The sequence below is a fragment of the Anguilla rostrata genome, chromosome 5 (assembly GCF_018555375.3).
Source record: "Anguilla rostrata isolate EN2019 chromosome 5, ASM1855537v3, whole genome shotgun sequence".
Classification (NCBI taxonomy): domain Eukaryota; kingdom Metazoa; phylum Chordata; class Actinopteri; order Anguilliformes; family Anguillidae; genus Anguilla; species Anguilla rostrata.
Window position 1 is genome coordinate 38,394,660 of NC_057937.1, and position 22,327 is coordinate 38,416,986.

The following is a 22,327-nucleotide window of genomic DNA, read 5'->3' on the forward strand; positions in this document are numbered from 1 at the left end:
GCAGTTCCTTTCCTTTCAGTCGGCCGGGTCGGACGGCCAATCAAACGCAAGGACCTGCCAAAGCCCAGCCGGGGCTCGCATTGACCAATTCTCCCACTGACGAGCTTCACAGTCCACATCACGACGTCATTGCATCGGTTTCTAAATTGGCTCGTCTAGTCTGGGGGAGCAGGCTATAATTGCCTGACTAATTAGCTTCTCAGTCCTAATGTGTCTATTTGAGAGTGGCCACTGGAGGAGTTTCGCCGCGTGCTGCGCTGTGCAATCGGAAATGAAGGACAAGCGCCACCGTTGCCTGACGGTGCATTCTTTACCTCTCTTTCCCGTACGTTAAGCACGCGCATCCTCCCGTCAAAAAAAAACGGAGAGAGAGAGACGAGCCTTCCTCCCCCCCCCCCGAGCGTCGCCATGATATTTACGGCGCGCACCCTGCCTCTGCCGCGCAGTAGTGGCCACAGACGGGCCTCATTATGAATTCCGCTCATTTTCCCAGCGGAGGAGGGAGCCGCGGAATGGCTGGCCTGGGGGAATGTCATTCCGTCCTGCAGGGGAGCAGAGGAGCCAGCGATGCTGGGGGGGAGGGGGGGTGTGAGGCAGGGGGGCTGGGCGGGGGGGGAGGGGGGGGCATTCTGCTCTGCGGACATGTGACCGCCGCAGGGCGCGGGCACGGCGAACATCCCCAGCCCCGACGATCCCTCCGCGCCGGCCGCGAACTCTGGCCAAGAGCATCGCTAAAGCGCTAGCGGCGCGGCGGGGGGAGGCGCGCGCACCGGAGCGACGGGCGCGGCGCGACTACGCCGGGAGAGCTAGCGCGTGTGTGTGTGTGCGCGCCGCGTTTATTAGCGTTTTATCGTCGCTTTCAGATCATTCCGGTTCGCTCGAGCGGCTTTCCTCGGACGTAAAAGCCGAATCCGGAAAACGCACGCGCCGCCGCTTTGGCTTTTCCCGAAGAGCCCGTGGCGAAACGCGGCCTTTAGCGTGCGCCGCTCTCCGTTTACCGCCGCATGAATTTTACCCTCCGAAAACTCCCGACGTTTCGGGAGCAGAAGGCTACTCAATGGCAACGACAGCAATGATAGGAAGCGGCAAACGCGGCGCGTGAACTCTACCGGTGAGGTGCATTTTTCAGTAATGCTATAACGGTTACACTTCGTGAGCAGGGCGCACATGCGCGAGCAGGCTTCCGTACGAAGCAGGGACGGTAAAAGCGTTTCAGTCATTCTCAAACGGCAGTAAAACGCAGCCGAGCGATAGGCCGACAGGGGACGGGATCCGGGCGGCCGTTTGCATGCAGATCGGGGGGAAGGGTTATGCTAATGGGAAGGGAAGCAGTGCACATTGCCCACACACGCGTGGCTGCCCTGGCTGGCCTGCCGGCCTAACGCACAGAGACTTAACTGCCGCAGTGACACGGGAGCTCTGAATCTGTGAACTGCGACCTCACCCCCCAGGGCGGCTGAGGTGGGGTGCTGCCCCACAGCCAAGGGGCACGGGGAATAGAGGACCCTGATAGGCTACTGGGGGCAGAGGGGGGGAGGGGGGAGGTGGAAGGGAGCCCCTCCCCCCCCGAAATCAAACCGTGTCATTGAAGGGGGGTGATAATCTCTGCTTGGCGACGGCGCCCTCCAACGCCGGCCGCGGCTGCGGCCTCTGTTTCAGACACGACGAAACAACAGAGAGGCCTCGTTCCGCCATCTGTACGCCCAGCGCTCGGCGCGCCAGCCTCCCCCTCCCCCCCCCCGCCCGAGCCGCCGCGTTTAACTGCCGCCTTCAAGACCCTTCAAGTACCAGAGCGACGGGCTAGCGACCGCGCGTGTACGCGGCGCGTTTATTATTAGCGTCTTATCGTCACTTCCAGAAAATTCTGGTTCACTCGAGCGGCTTTCTTCGGACGTAAAAGCGGAATCCGAAAACACACACGCTGCCGTTTTAGCTTTTCCCGAACAGGCCAAACGTGGCTGCGGGGCTCTTCCGACCGGCTCTTCTCTTCTCTTCTTTTTTTTGGGCGGGATTCGCTACCGACCGCTGCCGAAACCTACAGCGCCGGTTTTCAGCCGAGGCCCGGAGAACGCGCGAGCGCCTCGCACGTCGCTCCGCTTCGCCGAAACTCGCGGGCCTTGTTTTCGCGCGAGGGGGGATAAAAATTAAAAAAACGCACCCTTGCCACGTTTCATTTCCGTCTTTGTTTAAGTACGAGAGAGACGCCCGAGCGGTTCGGAGTGCCGCTTGCAGGCAGCCCGCGCGCCTGCCCTTTGGAGGCGGAGAAACACTTGTAGACTAATCATTTACAAAGGTCAGGAGCCAGAGCCAGAGAGAGAGAGAGAGAGAGAGAGAGAGAGAGAGAGAGAGAGAGAGCCCTCAGAGCCGGCCTTTTAAAATTCGATTGATCCTCATCTGCAGTCAGGCCGTAGAGCGCTCCAGCCACACCGCAATTATGCGCCTCAGAGGCAACAGTAAATAGATGGGCGCGCGTCTAAGCGCTGGTAAACGCTCAGGTTCAATTTACCATCCGCTACTTCAGATTCCGCGGCATTGAATTTAACTGTAAAAAAAAATAAAATAAAAAATACAAAATGTCATTTGTCAGCACGCTCCCCTGGCCCTGGGTCGAGGAAAGTGTAAAATAAATTACATACCGACGACGAGCGAGAAATTTCTGCCCACTTAATTCAAATATTGTTATACCGACGCATCCGCCCCCGAATTAACTAACTGCTCGTTCCTTAGCCAAAAATGAATTCCTTTCAGTGTGAATAACGCATAGGGGTCTATAATCCAGGGCTTGTGCAGAAACAGGCGTGATTATTGACATGTTTGGCCATGAAATGTCCTTTGAAAGGTCAGAAGAACATAACATAAAAATAAAAAACATGAAAACCCATGCGTAAATCCCAGAGAACCCGTTTTCCTTTGTCTCCCCGTATGGCTGTAGCTCGGCACGCCGGCTAATTCCCCACGACCGAGAAACGAGAATAAATCCATTTCGACGGGAGCCGCGCAGATGAGGACACGTTTCCCCCAAACCCAAATTCCTCACCTGCTGTTTTCTATCCGCGCTGCTCCGTAACAAAGGCTCGTCTCACCCCAGCCCCCCACCACCCCCGGGCCTGCCCGCGGCCTCCCAGACGCTAACAGACAGATGTCCTTCGCGGTGTTCGGTGCAAAGGCCTGGGGTCATGCGGGGCTGGGGAGGGGGAGGGGGAGGGGGAGGGGGAGGGTGGGGAGGCTATGGGGGTGCTAGCAGAGCGGGAGGATTTCGCCGTTATAAAAAGAGCCAGCATAAAGGCGGCAGGGGCGGGGGTGGGGTCCTCTCTGTGTCCCCAGCTCCCTTTTCGACATGCCGCAGGGGAGGAGGGGGCAGCGCAGCGGGGAGCGGGGGGGGGGACAGCGCAGCGGGAAGCGAGGACGGCAGTGGCGGACGACCTCGAACGCGCGCCGCCGGTGCGGTAGAGCTTTCCCTCCGCTGGCTGAGCCCCCGACAAACCATTGCCCCCCCACCCCCAGCCCGCCCCCCCTCGACGTGCATCCAGTTGTCTTTGCTCATGCGTGAGAGACGGGGCTTGAATAATAAGAACATCTGTGGGCTCTGGCGTGCCTCTCCCTCACACGGAGCGCATCGCGGTTAGCAGGGCTGGAGCCGGCTTCTCCCGCTCGCTCTTCGTTTGGGCTGTGAACTTTTAGGACACCGCTGTGAACACCACTACCTCTGTACACAGGTTTCTCACATATCTTTATTCGCTGCTGGACTTCAATTCTCTTCCCCCCCCCCGACTTCACCATGCTGCCAAGTTCAGTCGGAACAACCACAGCGGTGAGACATTTCTATTCATCTTCTCACAACATAAAAAACAGCAAACAGTCTAGTGTACATTCTGTCATGGACAGCAAGGAACACTATTCCTGTTCTGCAGTAATAACAGCAGTTATTTTACAATATTAGGCCCACTTCATCAAGTTTCAAACATCTGTTCCAATGAACCGCCAACAAGCTAAGTTATACCGCATCTTCACTCAGCACATCTAGGCTATCTTCGTTCAGCTATCATATATGAATTATCATGCAGCTATCATACATACAGTAAGTCTACAGGAAGGAAGAAACCACAGGACAGCAGTAGCATGAAAACGCTGCACAGGACCTTCCCACGCCATCACATGATTTGGACAATGGCTTGCATTGTTTTGTTTTTCTACACGCTCAAAGAGCGACTGGTGTGTGCCCAGGGTCTATTCCCGCCTCTCGCCCAAGGCAAGCTGGGATAGGCTCCAGCACCCCCCCGCGACCCTGCCCAGGATAAGCGGGTATAGATAATGGATGGATGGATGAGATAAACTTGGCCCTGACTCCGGCTCCCCAATCACACATGCAATCCTTTGTATTCCCTGTTCGCCTCGAGTTCCCACGTCTGTGAATGAGAAATCAGTCCTCAGTTGACCTTTCCAGTTAAATAAAGGTTAAGAAAATAAACTGGATTCCAGTTCCAATTCCACTACATGTATTGGTATTCTTTTTGCAACAGCCAAATATTCAGAGCTCTAAGTATTATGATATGCATACTACTTGCATAGCCTACAGCATGTTTTACATATACCGAGAATATTAAAGAACATTACAAGAAATCTGCATTAAAGAGGAGGATTTTAAAAACTGAGCAGCAGATGTACCAAAAGCAATTAGCAATCGGACAGAAATATGACCATTCAGAGTGATCAGCTTTCAGCATTTTAAGTAACATAGAGCTATTCAAAAATTGATACACTGTAAACTATGGGCACACTTTGAAAAAGGATACGGTTGCTCATTCACTATGTATTTGGGAGGATACTAGTTAGAGCCCAGAATAGCGTTAAGTATTAGAAATAGCTTATCTAAGGGGAAAATGTCAGAATTTTTTTTTTCCTGCACTTAGTTTTTGCACATGCTGCCACCTCCATTCACCGCGGCTGTCCTTCAAAGGAAAAAATCCAGATCCTCCCAGTCATCACCTTCCATTGATCGCCTCCGATTTGCATCTTGGATAGACGCGAGCTCGTACGTTCGCTCTCCAAGAGGAAGAGCCGGATGATTTATTCATTTGGGCTCTGAAGCGCCGAGGTAGATGAGAAGAAGCGGTTCACGGGCGGCGGCCGACGGCGGGCGCGGGGCTAGGCCCCTCCCCCCCCCCCACGCCCCGCACGCCCGGGGGCCCTGCGCGCGCCAGTCCTGCTAATTAACAAGGTGAATCGCGCAGCCGTTCTCTAATTAGCCAACATGACAATCTGATGGAAGCGCGCGGGCAGGGCCGGCACCTCCAGAAAGGTGCCGCGAAAAAAGCGCTTTCCTCCTCCTCCTCCTCCTCCTCTCGCCCCCTCTTTCTGTTTATTTCTTCCTTTTGATTACGAAAAGGAGGTAGATTCGCTCGGCGCGCTAACCCCGCAATAAGGTCGGTGGTTCGGAAGTCTGAGCAGGGCCTCCCGGCTGGCAGGGTTTCGGCTTTTTTCATTTCCCTCGTGATTGCGCGCTAATTGAAATACGTCCTCTCGCCCGCCCGCCCGCTCTCCCGCTACCCCGCGTGCCGAAAGCGTGGCCCCCGCGCGCCCGATTCCCCTGGCGCGGGGGTCCCAGGAGTGGAGCCGCGCGGAGAGAGAGGGAGTGGGGGGGGTAGAGGGAGAGATAGGGAGCCAATGGTCCTACAGGCTTTAAATAGACCCTCGCTAAGGAGACGAGCTGTGCTCGCTCTGAGGCAAATCCCTTTTGTTGTTCTCATCTCATTACGCTATTTAGTAATGTTTTAAAACAAACTGGAACACCAATGGCGTTTGGTGGGGGGGGTGGGGGTGGTTGTAGTGGGTAGTTTTTCCCTCCCCTTCTGACGCATCTTAAGGAAAAACAAAAAAAGCAAAGAGTTATTGAAATGAACAATGGAAGAGAGAAAATTTAAATAGGCATTAGTACAATTAGTACAAGGATGTTCCTGTCCATAAACGTATGGGATAATGTGCATGCTTAATGCCCGTGAGTGCAGGGAAATGGCTCTCAGTAGTTTCCACGCTAACTTAATCTCAACAGTGGAAACTGAAGCTAAGATACCGGTAAACGGCTCACGTATCACAACAATGGAAGACGGGCGTTCAAAATTTCCGATCGGCAAATGCGAAACACCAGACAACATCCAGGCCAGGAAACACTGCGCATACACGTCATAATGAAGTAACTGCAGTTACCCTGAACTGGAAAAAATAAAACTATACACATTAAAAATCATCTTGACAGGCTAATTCCACAGCCTTCGTTCCCTTGTCCTTTCAACTAACACGTGATGAGCTCTCTGCCACGTCCCTGTCCAGGCCAATATTTCAGAGGGTGTCGTTAAACTTTCCGAGAGGAAGAATAATCGCCTTATTTAAAAAAGTTTAAAGCCTTGCTTAAACGGTTCGGTATGAATGTGGACCGGAGGCACCTCGCGGGATTGGCCGCCAGCGTTTCGGGGCGCTGCTGGGGGATGGGCGTGTGGAGACTGTAGCCCCTCCCTCCCGCTGCTCAGTGTATGAAGCAAGAGGCCTGCTTGCGTGGTCAGGACCCGACACTGGCGGCTTTTACAGGCGCTCTCGTCAGGGCTGTCGCCACAGTGACGGGGGGAGTGCGTCACAGTGTAACCCAATACAAGGGGATCCTGGGTGGCCAATCCTGTTAATACCCTGTCGCAGTGTGGATGCGCCCAATGGTTGTCAGGTTTTAGGGGTAGACAGCCATATCCTTTGGTCCACTGCCTGTAGTCTGCCTGCCTGCACCAGCTGTGAATTAAGCGCATTCTGACTGCCCACCAACGGATGAACAATGGCCTGTAACTGGCGTGTCTGTGGCACGTCATTGGCCACTGTGAGCATGGCACACATTTCTAGATCCTGGACCTTACTCTTTGAAAATAGCCATGCTCCAGAAATCTAAGATACTGAACCTGAAGGAGCAACCAGTGAATCCTACAGCGCCATCAATTATTTGAGAGCCCTTGTTTAATTTGAAGAATGATGTATCCAAATCAGTGCAGCAAACTGCAAATATTATTCATTTATTTAAAAGACTGAAGCTGCTTGCACCATCTAGAAAAATATGAAGATTCTGCAGGCTGTATGTTCCATGCTTAAATGTATCCAGGACCTATATATGCAGAGCTGTTGCTATAGGCCACAAAAGGAAAAGCAGAATGGCTTTACATAATCTGTACTTACTCATGCATCTAGGTAAGGCGTATCTGTGTGTTTAATTGGGAGATGCAGGGCCATGAGGAGAGCACGGTCAGGACTCAGTGTGGTTCAAGACAATTCATAACAACCCTTGAATGCTAACAAGCAAAAACATTAACAGCCTAAGGACAGAAAATATTTGAGAAAAATTATTTTTCTTGTAAACAGATTCCCATTGGACATCTCTTGATTTCACAGAAATTTTGGCATCACTTTCAGCCAAGTGGAGTATTGCTGCAAGGACTTTGCAATGAAGGCCTTCGAATGAAGCCTGACATTGAAATGCCTTCAAATGAAAACAAGACATTGCCTTCTCCATATTCCCCATCTGTCTTGGATCTGGCACTAGGTGACTAATTACACCAGCAAAAAGAGGAGAAGCAAACTGTATTCTTCTATGGCTATCATAGGCTAATGATGCAGGCTCAAACCACTACGGCCAAAACTGAACAGTGTCTCCTAAGTTCATATGGCCAAGAATATCAGCAGAGGCTTCCATTTTGAAATGTTTCAAAGATGTGACTGAACAGAACATAGCTCTCCAGATTTATGACTGGGGCTTGACTCAGAAATAAGCAAGAGTTCCTGTATTTACATAACATACATTGGTGTGTACTCAATGCAATGCAATTTCCATATGTGACTATAAGTTTATGAAGTGAAGTAAGGTGATTGAACTCCCTCCATAGGGGCTCAAAGTTATGAGGAACGACAAAGTGTCAAGATGGAGGGGCCTTTTGGCGTAGCTTCACCACAGCGGTTGGTTCATGTCAACAGACTCCTCCACCTTCGCTCACTCTCCACCTTCATCACACCCTACCCTGTGCTCTTTGTCATACCTTCAGTAAAGGGAAACTCTTTTTTCACTAAGCCTAAATCCCCTCTTCTCTAAACCACCACTTCCTAAAAATAACACTACCGCTGGGTTTTTCCAACCACGTGTTCAAATGTTGGGGAGACACTGGCCTGTAATGAGCAGAGGTGGAATATATTGTTTCATGCATAATTTTTCCAGGAAAAAATGAAAGAATTTGGCATTCCACAACAACGATGCTCATAGTGGAAAGCTGTCCGTCATTTCCCCTGACTGGCGAAAGAGGAGACTCATCCACACATGCTCGCTCTGACTGCTGCCAAGCTCGTCCGAGCTGCTCAGCGGCTATTGTGAACGAGCTGCTTTCCAAGCATTCGAGATCAATAAAGCGTGTTATTTCTGAAAAGAGCTTCCATCACGCTAAGCCGGCAGTGATGCGCACTGCTCTCCCTGCTGGGCGAGCAGTGACCCTTTGAGACCGTCTCTGCGGCTGCGCGGGAGCTGCGGCGAACGAGGCGGCTGTCACCGTGACAGCTTTGTTCCGCGACGCTCCCGACGCTCCCGGTCTGAGCTGCGGATGAGGCGGCTCTGGTTCCTCGGTGTCAGTTCCATCCCGCCAAAGTCTGGGCTCTGAAGAACGGTGAGAAGAGACGAGGCTCTGGTGCAGAAAGGGCTTTGTCGCGTATTAAGAGCGGAGTACAGAGGCCAACCGAGCCGCCTCCTCCCTGCCAGACTGGGCAGCGCCACAGTGGTGGGCTGGGCCCAGCGTGCCCACATGTGCAACACATACATATGATTGGGTCTCCTCCACCCCCGCTGTACACGCGCACGGCTTGTGGCTCTGGCGTGAAAAGAAGCAGCTTGCTGGCACCGTGTGTTCCGGAAGACAACCGCAAGTTATCGTCACTCTCCTGAGCTGACAGCAGGGGGCATATATGAGCACACTTTGTACATAGATCGCATATTTGACGTTCCAAATTCTTGGGGGATTAGAGATGCCAAATTAAAAACAAAAGTTTGGACCTTTTACAAACATAGTTCTTGAGGTACGGGGTAATTCGGCTGCTCCAGAATCCCCCTACAATCCCCCTCCGCTCCTCGCTGAGCTCCCCTCCCCCTGCAATGCCCTTCCACTGACTCACCAGGCAGAACATGTTTAAACTTGACTTTGGTCCACAGTTCAATTAATTTTAATACAGAACACTTGGTCAATCAATCTTTCGAATGCATTTAGGGAAAGGGGGGGCCCTGTATTTTCCACCAGCTGTCTGGCAGACGAGCGATGGCTTATTATCCCGACCAAATTGCAGCAGATGCACAGGGCGCCCGAGAGACTCGACTGTGACACGAGCTGATTTTCTCCCCTGCCGCCGAATCTCTCCCCCTTAAGCCAATCAGGTGATGGAAAATCCGAGGCGCGAAGCTGGGAGATGTTGGCCGTGTCGCACCCCAAAACCTGCCTCGTTGCAACAGGGGGTGAGGGAAAAAAAAAAAAACAGTCGAGGTGGTATATTGAAAAAAAAAAACAGGCTCCTTTTGCTAACCCAGCCGTTCCTGTGCGCAGCATGCCTTTCTGTAGCTACGACTGCTAGCGAACGGTGGGTGCGCTCCACTCAAGGGCGGGGAGATCCACTTGGATACCGCCGCCACTGGCGAGCCCATCACACAGTCTATTACCCTCCGTGATTTGCATACGAGACTTATGGCGGCGCTCAAATCCAATCTGGAATTTTTAAGCAACGAAAATCTGCAGTTCCACGAGATAGGTTTCTGAAACAAAATTCAGATAAGAGCCGTGGCTTCCAGCTGGAGCCTGTCATCTGCTCAGCAGATACGGCGCTTGTGTTCCGACTGCCTTTCAGAAGAGAAGACCGCTAACCTCTCTTCTACACCTACACGCCTTTCATCTTCTCCGGACGTTAAGGGAAAATTTACCAGGGAACATTCTGTTACTCTAAAATAACTATTTAGACCAAAACCAGTAATAGACGTGCTCTGTTTGGAATTTTTGGAGGACCCAGTTGGAGGGCAAATGCCATTCGTGTATTCATTCTTACTTCTAGGGAAACTTTGTCCTTCACCTCAGCTAAGGAACCTTTGATGGAAGATTGTGATGCTAAACACTCCATCGCCCCTTAATCCAAAATATTAATGTAGAACACTGTTTTATTGTTTCTTTATTGTAGTTTGAAAAACACTATCATGAATCATACTCCGGTGGTAAGAGGGTGCATTCAATCTAACTGCAAGGGATCTCTATTCACTTAAAGCTAAAGTGTTTTTTATCCTTATATTCCATTAAGATCTCAGCAGTCACTGAAAGTAATGAAAAATATTGTATAATGGAACACATTCTTCAACGTGTTGTTGAGAGTTGAGGTAAAACGCGCCATGGCCGTTCGAACCGACGCGAGATTGAAAACTAATCTCAGAACAATGTAATATGTTTGTGCTCAGAAACGGATGAAAGGGAAATTACGCTTTCCACTCACGAGAAAGCACGCTGGTCTCCTCCCTCTAAAACACCGGGGAATTGCCCATTTTAAAGCGACTTGTTTTAGACTTGGGGATAAAAAACAACTTGCTTCTAAAAGGTAGGAATGGTCGTTGTGAATTCTGGTTTTCTAGTCTCGATTCCTATGCGTAAAAAATATTGACATCATTCACTCTTTCTATATTTAGGACGTACGCATCTCACACTGACTTTTTGAAAGTTGTAATAGCCTTTATTATGCTAATGGCTGCTCAGGTATTGCAGACGAGAGAGAGAAAGGTACCTGTTAAAACCTTCATACGAACACCAATTTACCTCCAACAGCTCACAGCACAATGAATACATTTCTCAAGTCTGAGCCAAAAAATTTATAAATAAATAAAACAAGAGGGGCTCTATTGTTGATACGGAACTCTGCAGAAGTCGGTTCCTCGCTGCGGACGTCAAATATCACAAGTAACTCCTAAAACTTAAAAACTGGGGCTCAAAATGCACCACATATGTCGAGAGACATGAAAAATTAATACGCTGGAACCTTGAAATGTCAAGTGTAATGATCTCCACGCTGCTTACCTCCTTAGCTTTCTGCTTCAGCCGAGCTTGCTCTGGGTCCTCTTGCCTGGAGCGACTCTGCACAATTAGAGAAAAAACACAGGTTAACAGCTGGTTTAAGGACCTGCTCGTCTGTCGCGGGGAGCAAAAAATAGTCGACGCAACGGGAACAGGATACAAGGTGTCAAGGACACCGTGTTTAAATTCATGGAAGTGTGATTTCAAGCCCCGGGGACATACCCTTTAAATCTGCTACAAATCCCGCAGTAAATAAGCTGGCTGAAGGAGATTTTAATCAAAAGGCGTGCATACGCCGTGCGTTCGCTGAGACGCGGAGACGCGGCGCACAGAGAACGGGGGGTTTTGCGTCCCACGGTGACGCCAAGGTGCCTTGACGGTTCCCGATCAAAGGCTGTTGTCCTTTTAGCCTGACGCAGACACAGAGGGCTGCCGTCACCCTGACCGTCCCACGGGGACACTTCTTGGCTGACTGGCTCACTCGCCAATCCAGGGTCTCAAGCGCAGAAGTGATCACTGATGCTAAGCTTCACCAACTGGCTTTAAATGCACCAGGCTGTTCATGCTCTGGCCTCTGCACCGAATCACATTCGCCCCCAGTACTGCGTCCCTGGAGACCAGAGTCTTATTAAAAATACGAGCAGGAACGGCATAAATAGGTTCTTATTTAAGGGGTCAAACTGATGTGTGCCCTGACTGAAAATATATACGCACTCACTCACACACACGCACGCACACATACACCCACACACACATTTTTAAAAAATGATAACATAATATTCCATGCGTATTTAATACCAGCAGGACACGGCATAACGAAAGGGTTTCCACTGCACGGTATACTCATGTGCCTGTGTGTCGCTACGCTTGCAACTTGTTTTATACTACGTGCATTTGACCCCTGTGAAGGATGTAGAGTGAAGTCCACAGCTTCAGATTGTGGGTTGTGATGAAGGAGTTCTGGACTTCAACTCCCATCACCCCACTTGCATACCTTTTGTGGTTTTTGCCTCACTGAACACGCACCTGTTACACCCACCAAACATTTTGATGTCGGTTAAACAGCTAATCAACGTCGGCCTTGCAGGTCAATATGACCATGACTAGTAGGGCAGAAATTCTAGTTTTTCTGATGCCAGTAATTCGATGAATGCAAAACACTGATTTGCTACAGGTAGAAAAGTGGTCACATCATGACTCGCCATTGATCAGCCTTGAAGGTTGACAAATAGTTTGAGGGGATAGATGCTGACAACATTTAGCGGTCTGATACTTTAACAATGGTCTTTTTTTGCATTCATTTCAATTAGTACAGGCTTAAATGAGCTCTCCAGGCTCTATAGAGGCACATGAACTTGGTTAGCTATCAGTACTTCAGCTTAGTCCTGCCATTTACTGCATTTCTAGTGTTGTTTTCCCAACAATCTGCATTTGTTATCTCAAACATGCCAAACAAGCATGTCCTGTTCAGTCTCTAAAATTTTATTTGAAATTCTTAAAATGATACAAGTATCTTGGATGACAAAAACATGTTGCAGTGAAAATAATTTATTTGAATTTTATTTTAATTGAATGTCCCTTGTCGTTTATGTTTCAGCACAGCAGAATAAATGGTTCTTGAAATTAAGAGCAGATACTCAAGGGGATAAGGGGACAAAAATTACCTGCCAGGTCTTAGGAGGATATGCTATTTTAAAAAGCTTTACTCCTGAAAACACGTTTCTGTAACAGCACTCAGTTAAGTAGTTATGCTAGGTGGATGCTGAGGTTTACTTGGGTTATGTGCTTAAGTAAAACTTGAATCTTGGTATACCTGAAACCAATGTGATCAGCAACTGTATTTATGATTAAGTCCTATGAAATAATGCTTATGCGCCTTTGACTCTTTCACTGGTCTTTCAACTGTCTGAATCAGCTAGAATATTCACTGGCTGCTGGCCGGAACTGAATTCATTTCTGGCAAAACCTTTTTTGACCTTCTGAGAACGTGATCACAGCTCAAGAGAGCAATTATCACTGTTTTTCAGAACCTAAAAAAATACAAGATCAACACCAATCAAAAAATAAAGTATGATGTCAGTATGTGCCAGGACTCAACAATAACTGCAGAAATCTCGTAATGGTTCTTAAAGTAGCTAAAACTGTTTTGTGTGTTTGAGATGACTCAGAAACTTGCAATAATTTCCCCATAAGGCCCCATATGTGAGGTGAAGAAAAATGTTGGTGTTGACAGACTTTTGGACAACTTTATCTTTTATATGAAGATTAAAGAATGTTTGAAAAAAGTTAATCAATTTCCTTCTGTCAGTTTGAGCTTCCCATAGATCCTTCAGGTCTTCCTGAACTTCAGTGCACGCCAACTAAAAGGTTTTTCAGACCAGAGAATTTTATCGACTAGCATATTTAGATTGTGCATGGATTAAACATGGGCGGCACTGTTGCCTAACAGCAAGAAGGTCGTGGGTTCGAATCTCTCTGTGTGGAGTCTGCATGTTCTCCCTGTGTCCGCGTGGGTTTCCTCCGGGTACTCCGATTTCCTCCCACAGTCCAGAGACATGCAGGTAGGCCGATTGGAGACTCTAAATTGCCCATATATATGAGTGTGTGAGTGACTGGTGCGTGTGCCCTGCGATAGATTGGCGGCCTGTCCAGGGTGTGATCCTGCCTCTCACCCAATGCACGCTGGGTAGGCTCCAGCACCCCCCGCGACCTTGCTCAGGATAAGTGGGTATAGATAATGGACGGTTGGATGGATTAAACATGAGACCTACGCCCACAGATATGGGGTGTACTGTGTGTGCAAACTCAACGGGGGAGTCGGCGGAGGGGCGTACTTTTGCAGCCTTCAGCAGGATCTCTCTCTCCTGCTCTTCCTTTCTCTGCTTCTCCATCCTCTCCAGCTGCTCAAAGAACTTCAGCTGCGACCGCACGTCCGTCGACTGCTCGTACCACTCATCATCCTGCAGAGAGGGAGAAACGGAGAGAAACAGGGAGGAAAAGTCGGAGAGTGAGAGAGGAAAGGAAAGACAGAGTAGAGAGAGCAAGAGAAGGACAGAAGGCAGAATATATCCAGTCAGTCAATCAAACCCTCACCAGCAGCGCTCCGTGTCAATTCAGTGCGACACTGGTGAGTTTTATTCTCGATGTTCAGACTTTATCGCTCGTTTTATCTTAGATAAAAACCGTCGATGTGTTTCGCACTGGGCATTGAAGTGTCAACAAAACCAAATAAAAAGGTATCGGGGCCGTCCAGAGCAAGTGCTGTTTATCTCAGAGCGCGCGTTGGCAGCCTGCTCTTCGCTTCGCTCTTCCTCTGTTCTTCTTTTTTCCCAGGTAACTTCTGAGCCTCTGACGACGTCTGCGACAGCACTTCCCCGCACAAGCCCCTCGCCCGCTTTGGTTCTGAGCCCCTAACACCTCCGCCGCACTCGGTCGAGCCTGGGTGTCTGTACCGCTCCGTCGTTCGTCGTTGCGGTTTATCAGAAGCACAGATACACAAATCTAGGTTTCCCTAACATCAGTTGGCAAACGAAAACAGAGAGGGAGATGGCAGCATTGCGCTCCTCCCCCTGCTATCTGCAGAAAAACATCTTTTTAAAAAAACTTATGTGGGGGCGACTGAGTAAAGTTTTTTTTCAATCCCACCGCCCCCCACTGACTTACCAAGCTCAAAAGCACGAGCACAAACTTTACAAAAAAGTTGATCTGTAATGATCGCCGACCTTCAGTCATTTCAGTGCATAGCAATAATCCTGAATTAGCCGTTAAGCGCATGTTTGGAGATGCCTTTTACGTGCGTTTAAGCAGGGGTCCCTAACTCTGGTCCCGAAGAGCCAACGGGTGAGGTGGTCTTAGCTTTTTCACTGCAAATACGGGCTAACTGTTCAAATGAAACAGTTAGTCACCCAGTTAGCTGACTGCACCTGTTTTCCTGGGTTTAAACTGGTCTCTGATTTTTAGGTGAAAAAGAAAACCAGCATGACCAGGGTTGGGGACTCCTAGCCTAAAATTTTTTTAATGTCAACAAGAAGTAAAAAAAAAAAAAAAAAAAACAATACAATACTACTCAAACCAAGAAATCTCAAACTCAAGCCCTGGAGGTGGGCAGTGTGTGTAGGCTTTTGAGGTTCCCCTCCCAACAGTAACCAATTTATACCTCCTATTTATCCAATTTATTCTACGTGTGTACTCTTTGGCCAATCAAAATAAAATTAAGCGCTTACCGTTAAGTGCTGAAACCAAGAGACACTATGGCCCTTCATGACTTGAGATTGAGAGCTCTATATTAGAGCCAAATTAGACTCCTGCTTGCATGTGGGCAAGTGATGTCACTCACTTTGCACGTTTCCATTCGGTGCTGCGCGATGGTGGACACCTTCTCCAGCACCGTCCGTAGCCTCGTCTGCGTCGCGTGCGAGATCAAGTTGACAGCTTCCACCGGGACCTCGGTGACGCCGAACTTCTTCGCTGAAAACAACAGACGCAGAAGCGTTTTTTCAGGGTTACGGTAAAGCATTGCCATTCTGCGCCGAAGCCGGCAGTCAGATCGAGGAGCTCCACGCGCGTTTATTAATCCGCGTTGAGCAGGTTTTCATTTGTATTAAGAGCAAGATTTGCAGAAGAAATAAAGAAAATTAAGAGCCTGCTCACTTTCTCCTGTACGTGTAAACCAAACCAACCGCCGCAGTTTAAAGGATAATTAAGTTCCCTCTGAGCCATGAGTGGTTTCTCAAGTTACAATACGGAGTGCAGAATTAGATAAGGTTAGGTTCTGTTTTCTTTTTTTCTTCTTCTTCAAATTTGGCATTAACATAATTCCCTTTCTGCCAGCCTGCTAAGTAAATCACACGCTTTATTTAAATCATCCATCTCTAATATATGCTTTTTTTGCACGAAAGGTTGGGATGAAAAGAGTACAACGATAAAACACAAAGATGTTCATCTGGATATTAGATTGAACTGAATAGCCATACCGTCAGACGCATCGCAGCCAAAGGAAGACAGCCGCTGCCAGAAATGACGTTATTCTCTCAATTAGCGGCTATACGGCAACTCCAGGGACTACAAGCCACTAAGCAAATCTAAGAAGACAGTTGGCTATTTTGCAAACTTGATTAACTTAATCTCTTCCCACTCATGATCCACTTTTCTCACAATTGGCAAAATAGGCTCATATTGACTTCTAAAAAAATTAAACATGCTTGCATGCTTGAGGAGGAATTTGTACAAACCCTGCATAAGAAGGTACAACCCTGGTCCAAGAGAGCCATTGAGTGTATTGCTTTCCTTGGCACTCAGCACATTTAATTAACCAGTTAAAGCAGGTGGGTTTAACTCCTGAGTTCTTGGTTGTAAACTGCAAAGGTGGAAAGTCCAGGGGTCAGAAAGTAGGGGCCCTGCCATGTGTTTCTTCCACCCATAATTCCCACCCAGCTAATTTCACTAAGTAATTCTATCTCTGGGCTGAAATAATTATGATAATTAGATCATCAGGTGATTGGAACAAAATACTAGGGAGAGTTTTTTCTTTCTAAACCTGGATTTTCCACCTCTGATAAACTGTTAGTTCATTGTAAGGTGAAAAAAAAAATCAGCAGACACTGGCTCTCCAGGACCGAGGTTAAAAATGAGAAAATGACATGCCTGTGTCCTGGAAAATCTTACAATTTGGGGAGGTGCTTTACACTCACAAGAGCATCCCCTGGCTGTCCTTACACACAGCTCTCAGTCCTGTGCTCTCTGACTGGCAGAGGGGGGGGGAGTAAAGGGGGCGGAGCCAAGAATGAATCAATGAGCTGTGAGCAATAAGAGCTGGTGGACCTCCGAATCTCTCCTGGCATATATACAACTTCTCCTCCACTGCCCCTGCGTCTCCTCCATGCCCCGGAAACCACTTTTTGTGTTCTCCCTCCCTCCAATGCTCCAATGCGGGTAGAGACGAGCAAGACGGCTTCAAACTTGGCTCCTTGTCTCCTCCCGGCAAAGGATTCCTCAACGTATACTACATGTCACATTTATTGGTGACATCATTGTGCGCACGCCCACATAGATCGAAAGGCCATCGCACAGATTCCGACACTATCCAAACTTTAGAAAGCGGAGATGGCGAAGGACTTATTGAGATTTCCTCAATTATGCAAGATATTTAGCCAAATTTGTGTGTGGTTCAGTAGGTTATCACACATAATGCTTATGATGGGGCTATTTCATTAATAGTCGATATCGACTTTTAAGACGGAGAAGCAGATAAGCTGCTCCTATTTTGTTCACGCCTCCTCGTTCTCTCCTTTCCTCCACTAATCTCCTCCCCTCCTTTCCTCCACATACTTCCAGGTAGGAGCCGAGAGTTAGTGAGGCAGTGGTGGAGAGGAGGTGAGGAGTGAATAGTACAGTGACGCCCCCCTTGGGTTCCAGTCACCAGAGAGCACGCTCCATGGCCTGTCAGTGATGCGAACAAGGCCAGGAAGCACCACTGAGCAGCAGGTGGCGCTCTAACTACCCTGAATTCAAGGCTGGCTCACACTGCAGGGGGGCCCCCCCGGTGCAAGATTTACATTTTTTAAGACCGTCCTCCTCAAGGCAAGAGGATAACAATCACACCAAGACCCTGTATAATAGCACATAACCTTCAGCCCTCATTGGTATGCCATGGACACTGCATCCAGCACAAAAGGCCAAAACAAAAAACAAAGAGAGTTTCAGCAGAGAGGCATTCCGAAAATGCTCAAATTCTAATCTTTTCTTCAACTCCTACCTGATAATCTAAAATATGAGCAGTGTGTGCAAGCCTTTGTATGTATGTGTGTGTATGCGTGTGCGTGTGCGTGTGTGTGTATATATACCTGTCTCCAGGATGCATTTGTGTAGCAGTGCATGACTGTGTGTGTGTGTGTGTATACCTGTCTCCAGGATGCATTTGTGCAGCAGTGTGTGTGTGTGTGTGTGTGTACCTGTCTCCAGGATGCATTTGTGCAGCAGTGTGTGTGTGTGTGCGTATACCTGTCTCCAGGATGCATTTGTGTAGCAGTGCATGACTGTGTGCGTGTGTCTGTGTGTGTGTGTGTGTGTATACCTGTCTCCAGGATGCGTTTGTGCAGCAGTGTGTGTGTGTGTGTGTGTGTGTGTGTATACCTGTCTCCAGGATGCGTTTGTGCAGCAGTGCTTGTGTGTGTTGTGTGGTGTGTATACCTGTCTCAGATGCGTTGTGTGCGTGCTGTGTGTGTGTGTGTGTGTGTGTGTTGTGTGTATACCTGTCTCCAGGATGCGTTTGTGCAGCAGTGTGTGTGTGTGTGTGTGTGTGTGTGTATACCTGTCTCCAGGATGCGTTTGTGCTGCAGTGCTGTGTGTGTGTGTGTGTGTGTGTGTGTGTGAGTGTGTGTGTATACCTGTCTCCAGGATGCGTTTGTGCAGCAGTGCGTGTGTGTGTGTGTGTGTGTGTGTGTGAGTGTGTGTGTATACCTGTCTCCAGGATGCGTTTGTGCAGCAGTGCGTGTGTGTGTGTGTGTGTGTGTGTGGTGGTGTGTATACCTGTCTCCAGGATGCGTTTGTGCAGCAGTGCGTGTGTGTGTGTGTGTGTGTGTGTGTGTGAGTGTGTGTGTATACCTGTCTCCAGGATGCGTTTGTGCAGCAGTGTATGTGTGTGTGAGTGTGTGTGTGTATACCTGTCTCCAGGATGCGTTTGTGCAGCAGTGCAATGTGTGCGTGTGTCTGTGTGTGTGTGTGTGTGTGTGTGTGTGTGTGTGTGTGTGTGTGTGTGTGTGTATACCTGTCTCCAGGATGCGTTTGTGCAGCAGTCCCGTGGGCAGGAAGGTCTCGTCCCTGCAGGAGCGGATCTGGGTCCCCACCAGGTCAGAGTTGGTGGCCAGGATGCGGGCGCTCTCCTCGTTCAGGTTCACCCCCGCCATGGACGCCACGTCATTGATGTCATCATCGTCCCTGAGACAGGCAGAGAAGCGGCTCTTCAGTGTCATAGCCCAGTGAGACCATTTCACACCAGCTGCGCAAATTACCTTTTACTTCTTATTTTCAACTGGATTTATTTTCAATGATTTTTGTCACAAAGAATCTGTTTCTAGAGTTTCCTCTAGACCTACATATGCCCTCGTTTCATTCACGAGCTGAACAACCAGTTGAATTATAGCACTTGTGTGACCGTTAAGAGACACTTGGCTATGACGCACATGGCTCCAAGTTCACAATTACGCTCATGTCAGGAAAGCACAGGCTTCACACCACAAACATCACATCAATAATATACTGTTACTCTGTTGAGTTAATTCTGCCGGTCTCTTCTAACACTGTTAGTTTCACTATATGTAGAGAATTATTTTATAATCAATTGGATTCTCCTACACACAAGGACCTAAAAACACAATATCCTAACCACAGATCGTACCAACGGGATTACAGTGCAAGAGCTGAGTTGAGAAACGATCCTCTAACATGTTCACGCAACTAATAAAGTATGCTTTTTTTAAAAATAGTTGTGATGTCACCACTGTTGCAATCGATTATCTGTCAATCACAGGCGGAGAAACGGATCTTCAGTATTACGGCTTTCCCGCCTTTTTCGGACGGGGGCTAACCCCCGCCGAGTCGCGGGCTGGAGGATGCGCCGCCCCCTTCCGAGGGCCCTACGGGCACGCTCACCGCAGCCTTGGGCGTGGCGTCCGCCTCACGGCCCCCGCGAATCCCGCCCCCGTCCGCCGGAGGTTGGCGCGGATAATTAACGCGCTTTCCTCTCCAGCGGGAGAGCTTAACCTCGGGAGGCCCGCACTGTCCAGAGCCGGGCCTTCGGGCAGCGTATGTATTTATTCCTCCCCCAATCTAATTAGCTGCTGGAGCTAGTTGGTAGGTGTCATCTAATATCACAGTGCAACCCCCCCCATCCCCAGTCCCGCTCTTATTGAGTTTATTGGGTGATTAAATGAGGCTCCCTGTTTCGCAAAAAGAAAGGACTAAAAAAAATACAGAGGAGAAATTGAGTTGAGCCTCAATGCCTATCAAGGGCAATATGTTTTAAATATGCCTGCTGACGTTCTTCCTTTCTTCCACTACCACGCAAATGGCAGGAGGAAGGCTATGCCTGGTGAAATGGGTGTCTTCACCTCTGGAACTTCTACACTGGATTTGCACAACAGAGAAGAAATTCAGATATGTACAACAAAAAAAAACTGCAGAGAGGGACGGGAAACGTGTTTCCTTCCAGCAACAGTCTTCCTGCCATTTACACTACTTACAATTTTATGTGTAGGATATTTAATGATGAGATTCAGGTTAAGAACCTCGCTCAAGGGTACGGGAGCTTGGGAAGTGAACCTGCGACCTTCTGGTAATAAGCCCGGTTTCCTAAATCACCGCTCGGCTCCGGCGCTCTAGAGTGCGTGGGTCTGATGGGGGGGGCGCTTCAGCGTTCGGCGCGAGAACAACAACTAACGAGGCGCCAATTAGCCCAGGCTCCAGCGCGTACGGGTTTTCGACGGCTAATTAGACCGCAATCAGTCTTCATTTACGAGACCGCGCCGAGATATAAACACTTTGATCCGGCACCTGTGGAGAAGCCCCCTCGACAACCTATTTTACAAATATCATATTAACTCATTTACCTCCTAAACAACTGTTTTGTTAGCGGGGTTTCACTTGAGAAAGAGCTGATAAGCTACAGCAAAGGCAAAGCGTTGTTGGATCAGCGGTGCCTGCCTTAAATTCGTGCATCGACCACAAAAACACCCGTCAATAATAATCTGAGCGCACGGAGAACATAAGTGGCTGAAAACGGTGATTATGTTTGTTAGGGTAGTTGACCCTTCCATAGTAAAAGCAGAGATGTTATTAGCACTTGTTACTACACCATTGCTGACTGTAAGAGGGCCACTTTTCCACGTCTTTAGTACTGCTGAAGCACTTTGGTGCTTTGTAGTGTTAGCTGCTCTAGACAGAGTCTGCCGGATCAATGTCATGTACACAGCAGGTAATTAAAGGTCTTTGTCCACAAGGGCAGACCCATTCTGACCCAGTGACCCTGTCTGCTGCAGAGGATTTACACAGGCAGCGGCTGAGCCAGCGGTGAAGTGCCCTCCGCGCCGTCCGCAGCCTCCCTCTTCGCGCAGGGTAGCGCGGGCCGTCAGAGCTCCGGTCCCCAAACTGCACTGGCTTTTCTCAAGGCTGCCAGCTGGGCGTTCAAAGCCAGCTTAGAGTCTAAACAGATGCCGCGGCGCATGGCTAGCAAAGTAGGCATCCAGACGTGAGACAGAGCGGCGGTATTTGGGAACATGAGAACAGTCTCCCGAACTGAGGGGGGGGGGGGGGGAATCTGGCAGCCAAATCTGGGCCACCCCTTTTTATGATTCTGATTACAGCAGGGAAGCAAGATGTGATCCTTGGCTTAACGGTTTACAGAGAGGGGGAGACTAGTTGTGTGGGTAAGGTTTACTTTCACACAGTACTTTGTCTGCAAGCACTGTGGGGAGAAATAGCTGAATCAAAGAAGCCATCTCACCTGAACTCTGAACTGAAAGGACCAAACTCTGACCAGTCGGGTAAATCTCCTTTTGCACTCATTCACCTTTAAAAAAGGAGGCTGTCAAGCAATCCCTATGTTTCTAGAGAGTTCTTCGCACCCGTAGTGTTCCACATCAGCCAAAGCTTCCTGAGGGATTTTTATGTTTGTGAAAACATTATAAAAACTGCCTATTCATTAAGTACACATATTGATTCAAGACTGTAAGCATTGCTAGGACTGTAAGAATTGCCAAATTGACTAAAATGTCTCCTTAAACATCCAGGTTCTGCACATAAAAATAATATACTGAAAAGTGTCTTTAAAATATATGGTCAATTCAGCACAATCCATAATTCTATACAAAAACTGGAAACATTTTCTAGCCACTCTCTAAGAGCAAATGTATTATGCGTAATGTACCTGTGAGTGTGGAAATTAATATTCAAATAAGGCAAGAAGCAAAAGTTGCTGTAATAACAATATCATCACTATTTAAAAGGGGGAAAGAAATGTTCGGCTTTTCAGTGAGTTTGCCCTGCAGCTGCTAACGCATTCGGCACACCCAGGTCCGCGCGGCCAGGATTAATTCAGGTTTCCTCCCCTCTGCCACGAGGCCCCGCACAAGAACGGTTATTTGTCCTCAGGAGAGGTTAGCTGCGGACGCGCAGCGAGGCAGCCTTTTGTTCAAGCACAGAGAGCAACACTCGGGATGCGATAACGTCAA

At 48.8% G+C, this 22,327-nt stretch overlaps 1 protein-coding gene across 3 annotated transcripts in view; it reads right to left on the bottom strand.

Annotated features, from left to right (window-relative positions):
* LOC135255232 (transcription initiation factor TFIID subunit 4-like) overlaps positions 1-22,327 on the bottom strand; it is a 78,269-nt gene that overhangs the window by 27,588 nt on the left and 28,354 nt on the right. For all 3 annotated transcript variants that reach the window (XM_064336111.1, XM_064336110.1, XM_064336109.1), the window contains 4 exons: positions 18,868-19,037; positions 15,439-15,569; positions 13,937-14,062; positions 11,106-11,162 (listed from right to left, as the gene is read on the bottom strand). In XM_064336111.1, the coding sequence (XP_064192181.1) occupies positions 11,106-11,162; positions 13,937-14,062; positions 15,439-15,569; positions 18,868-19,037 (484 nt within the window). The remainder of the gene's footprint in view (positions 1-11,105; positions 11,163-13,936; positions 14,063-15,438; positions 15,570-18,867; positions 19,038-22,327) is intronic.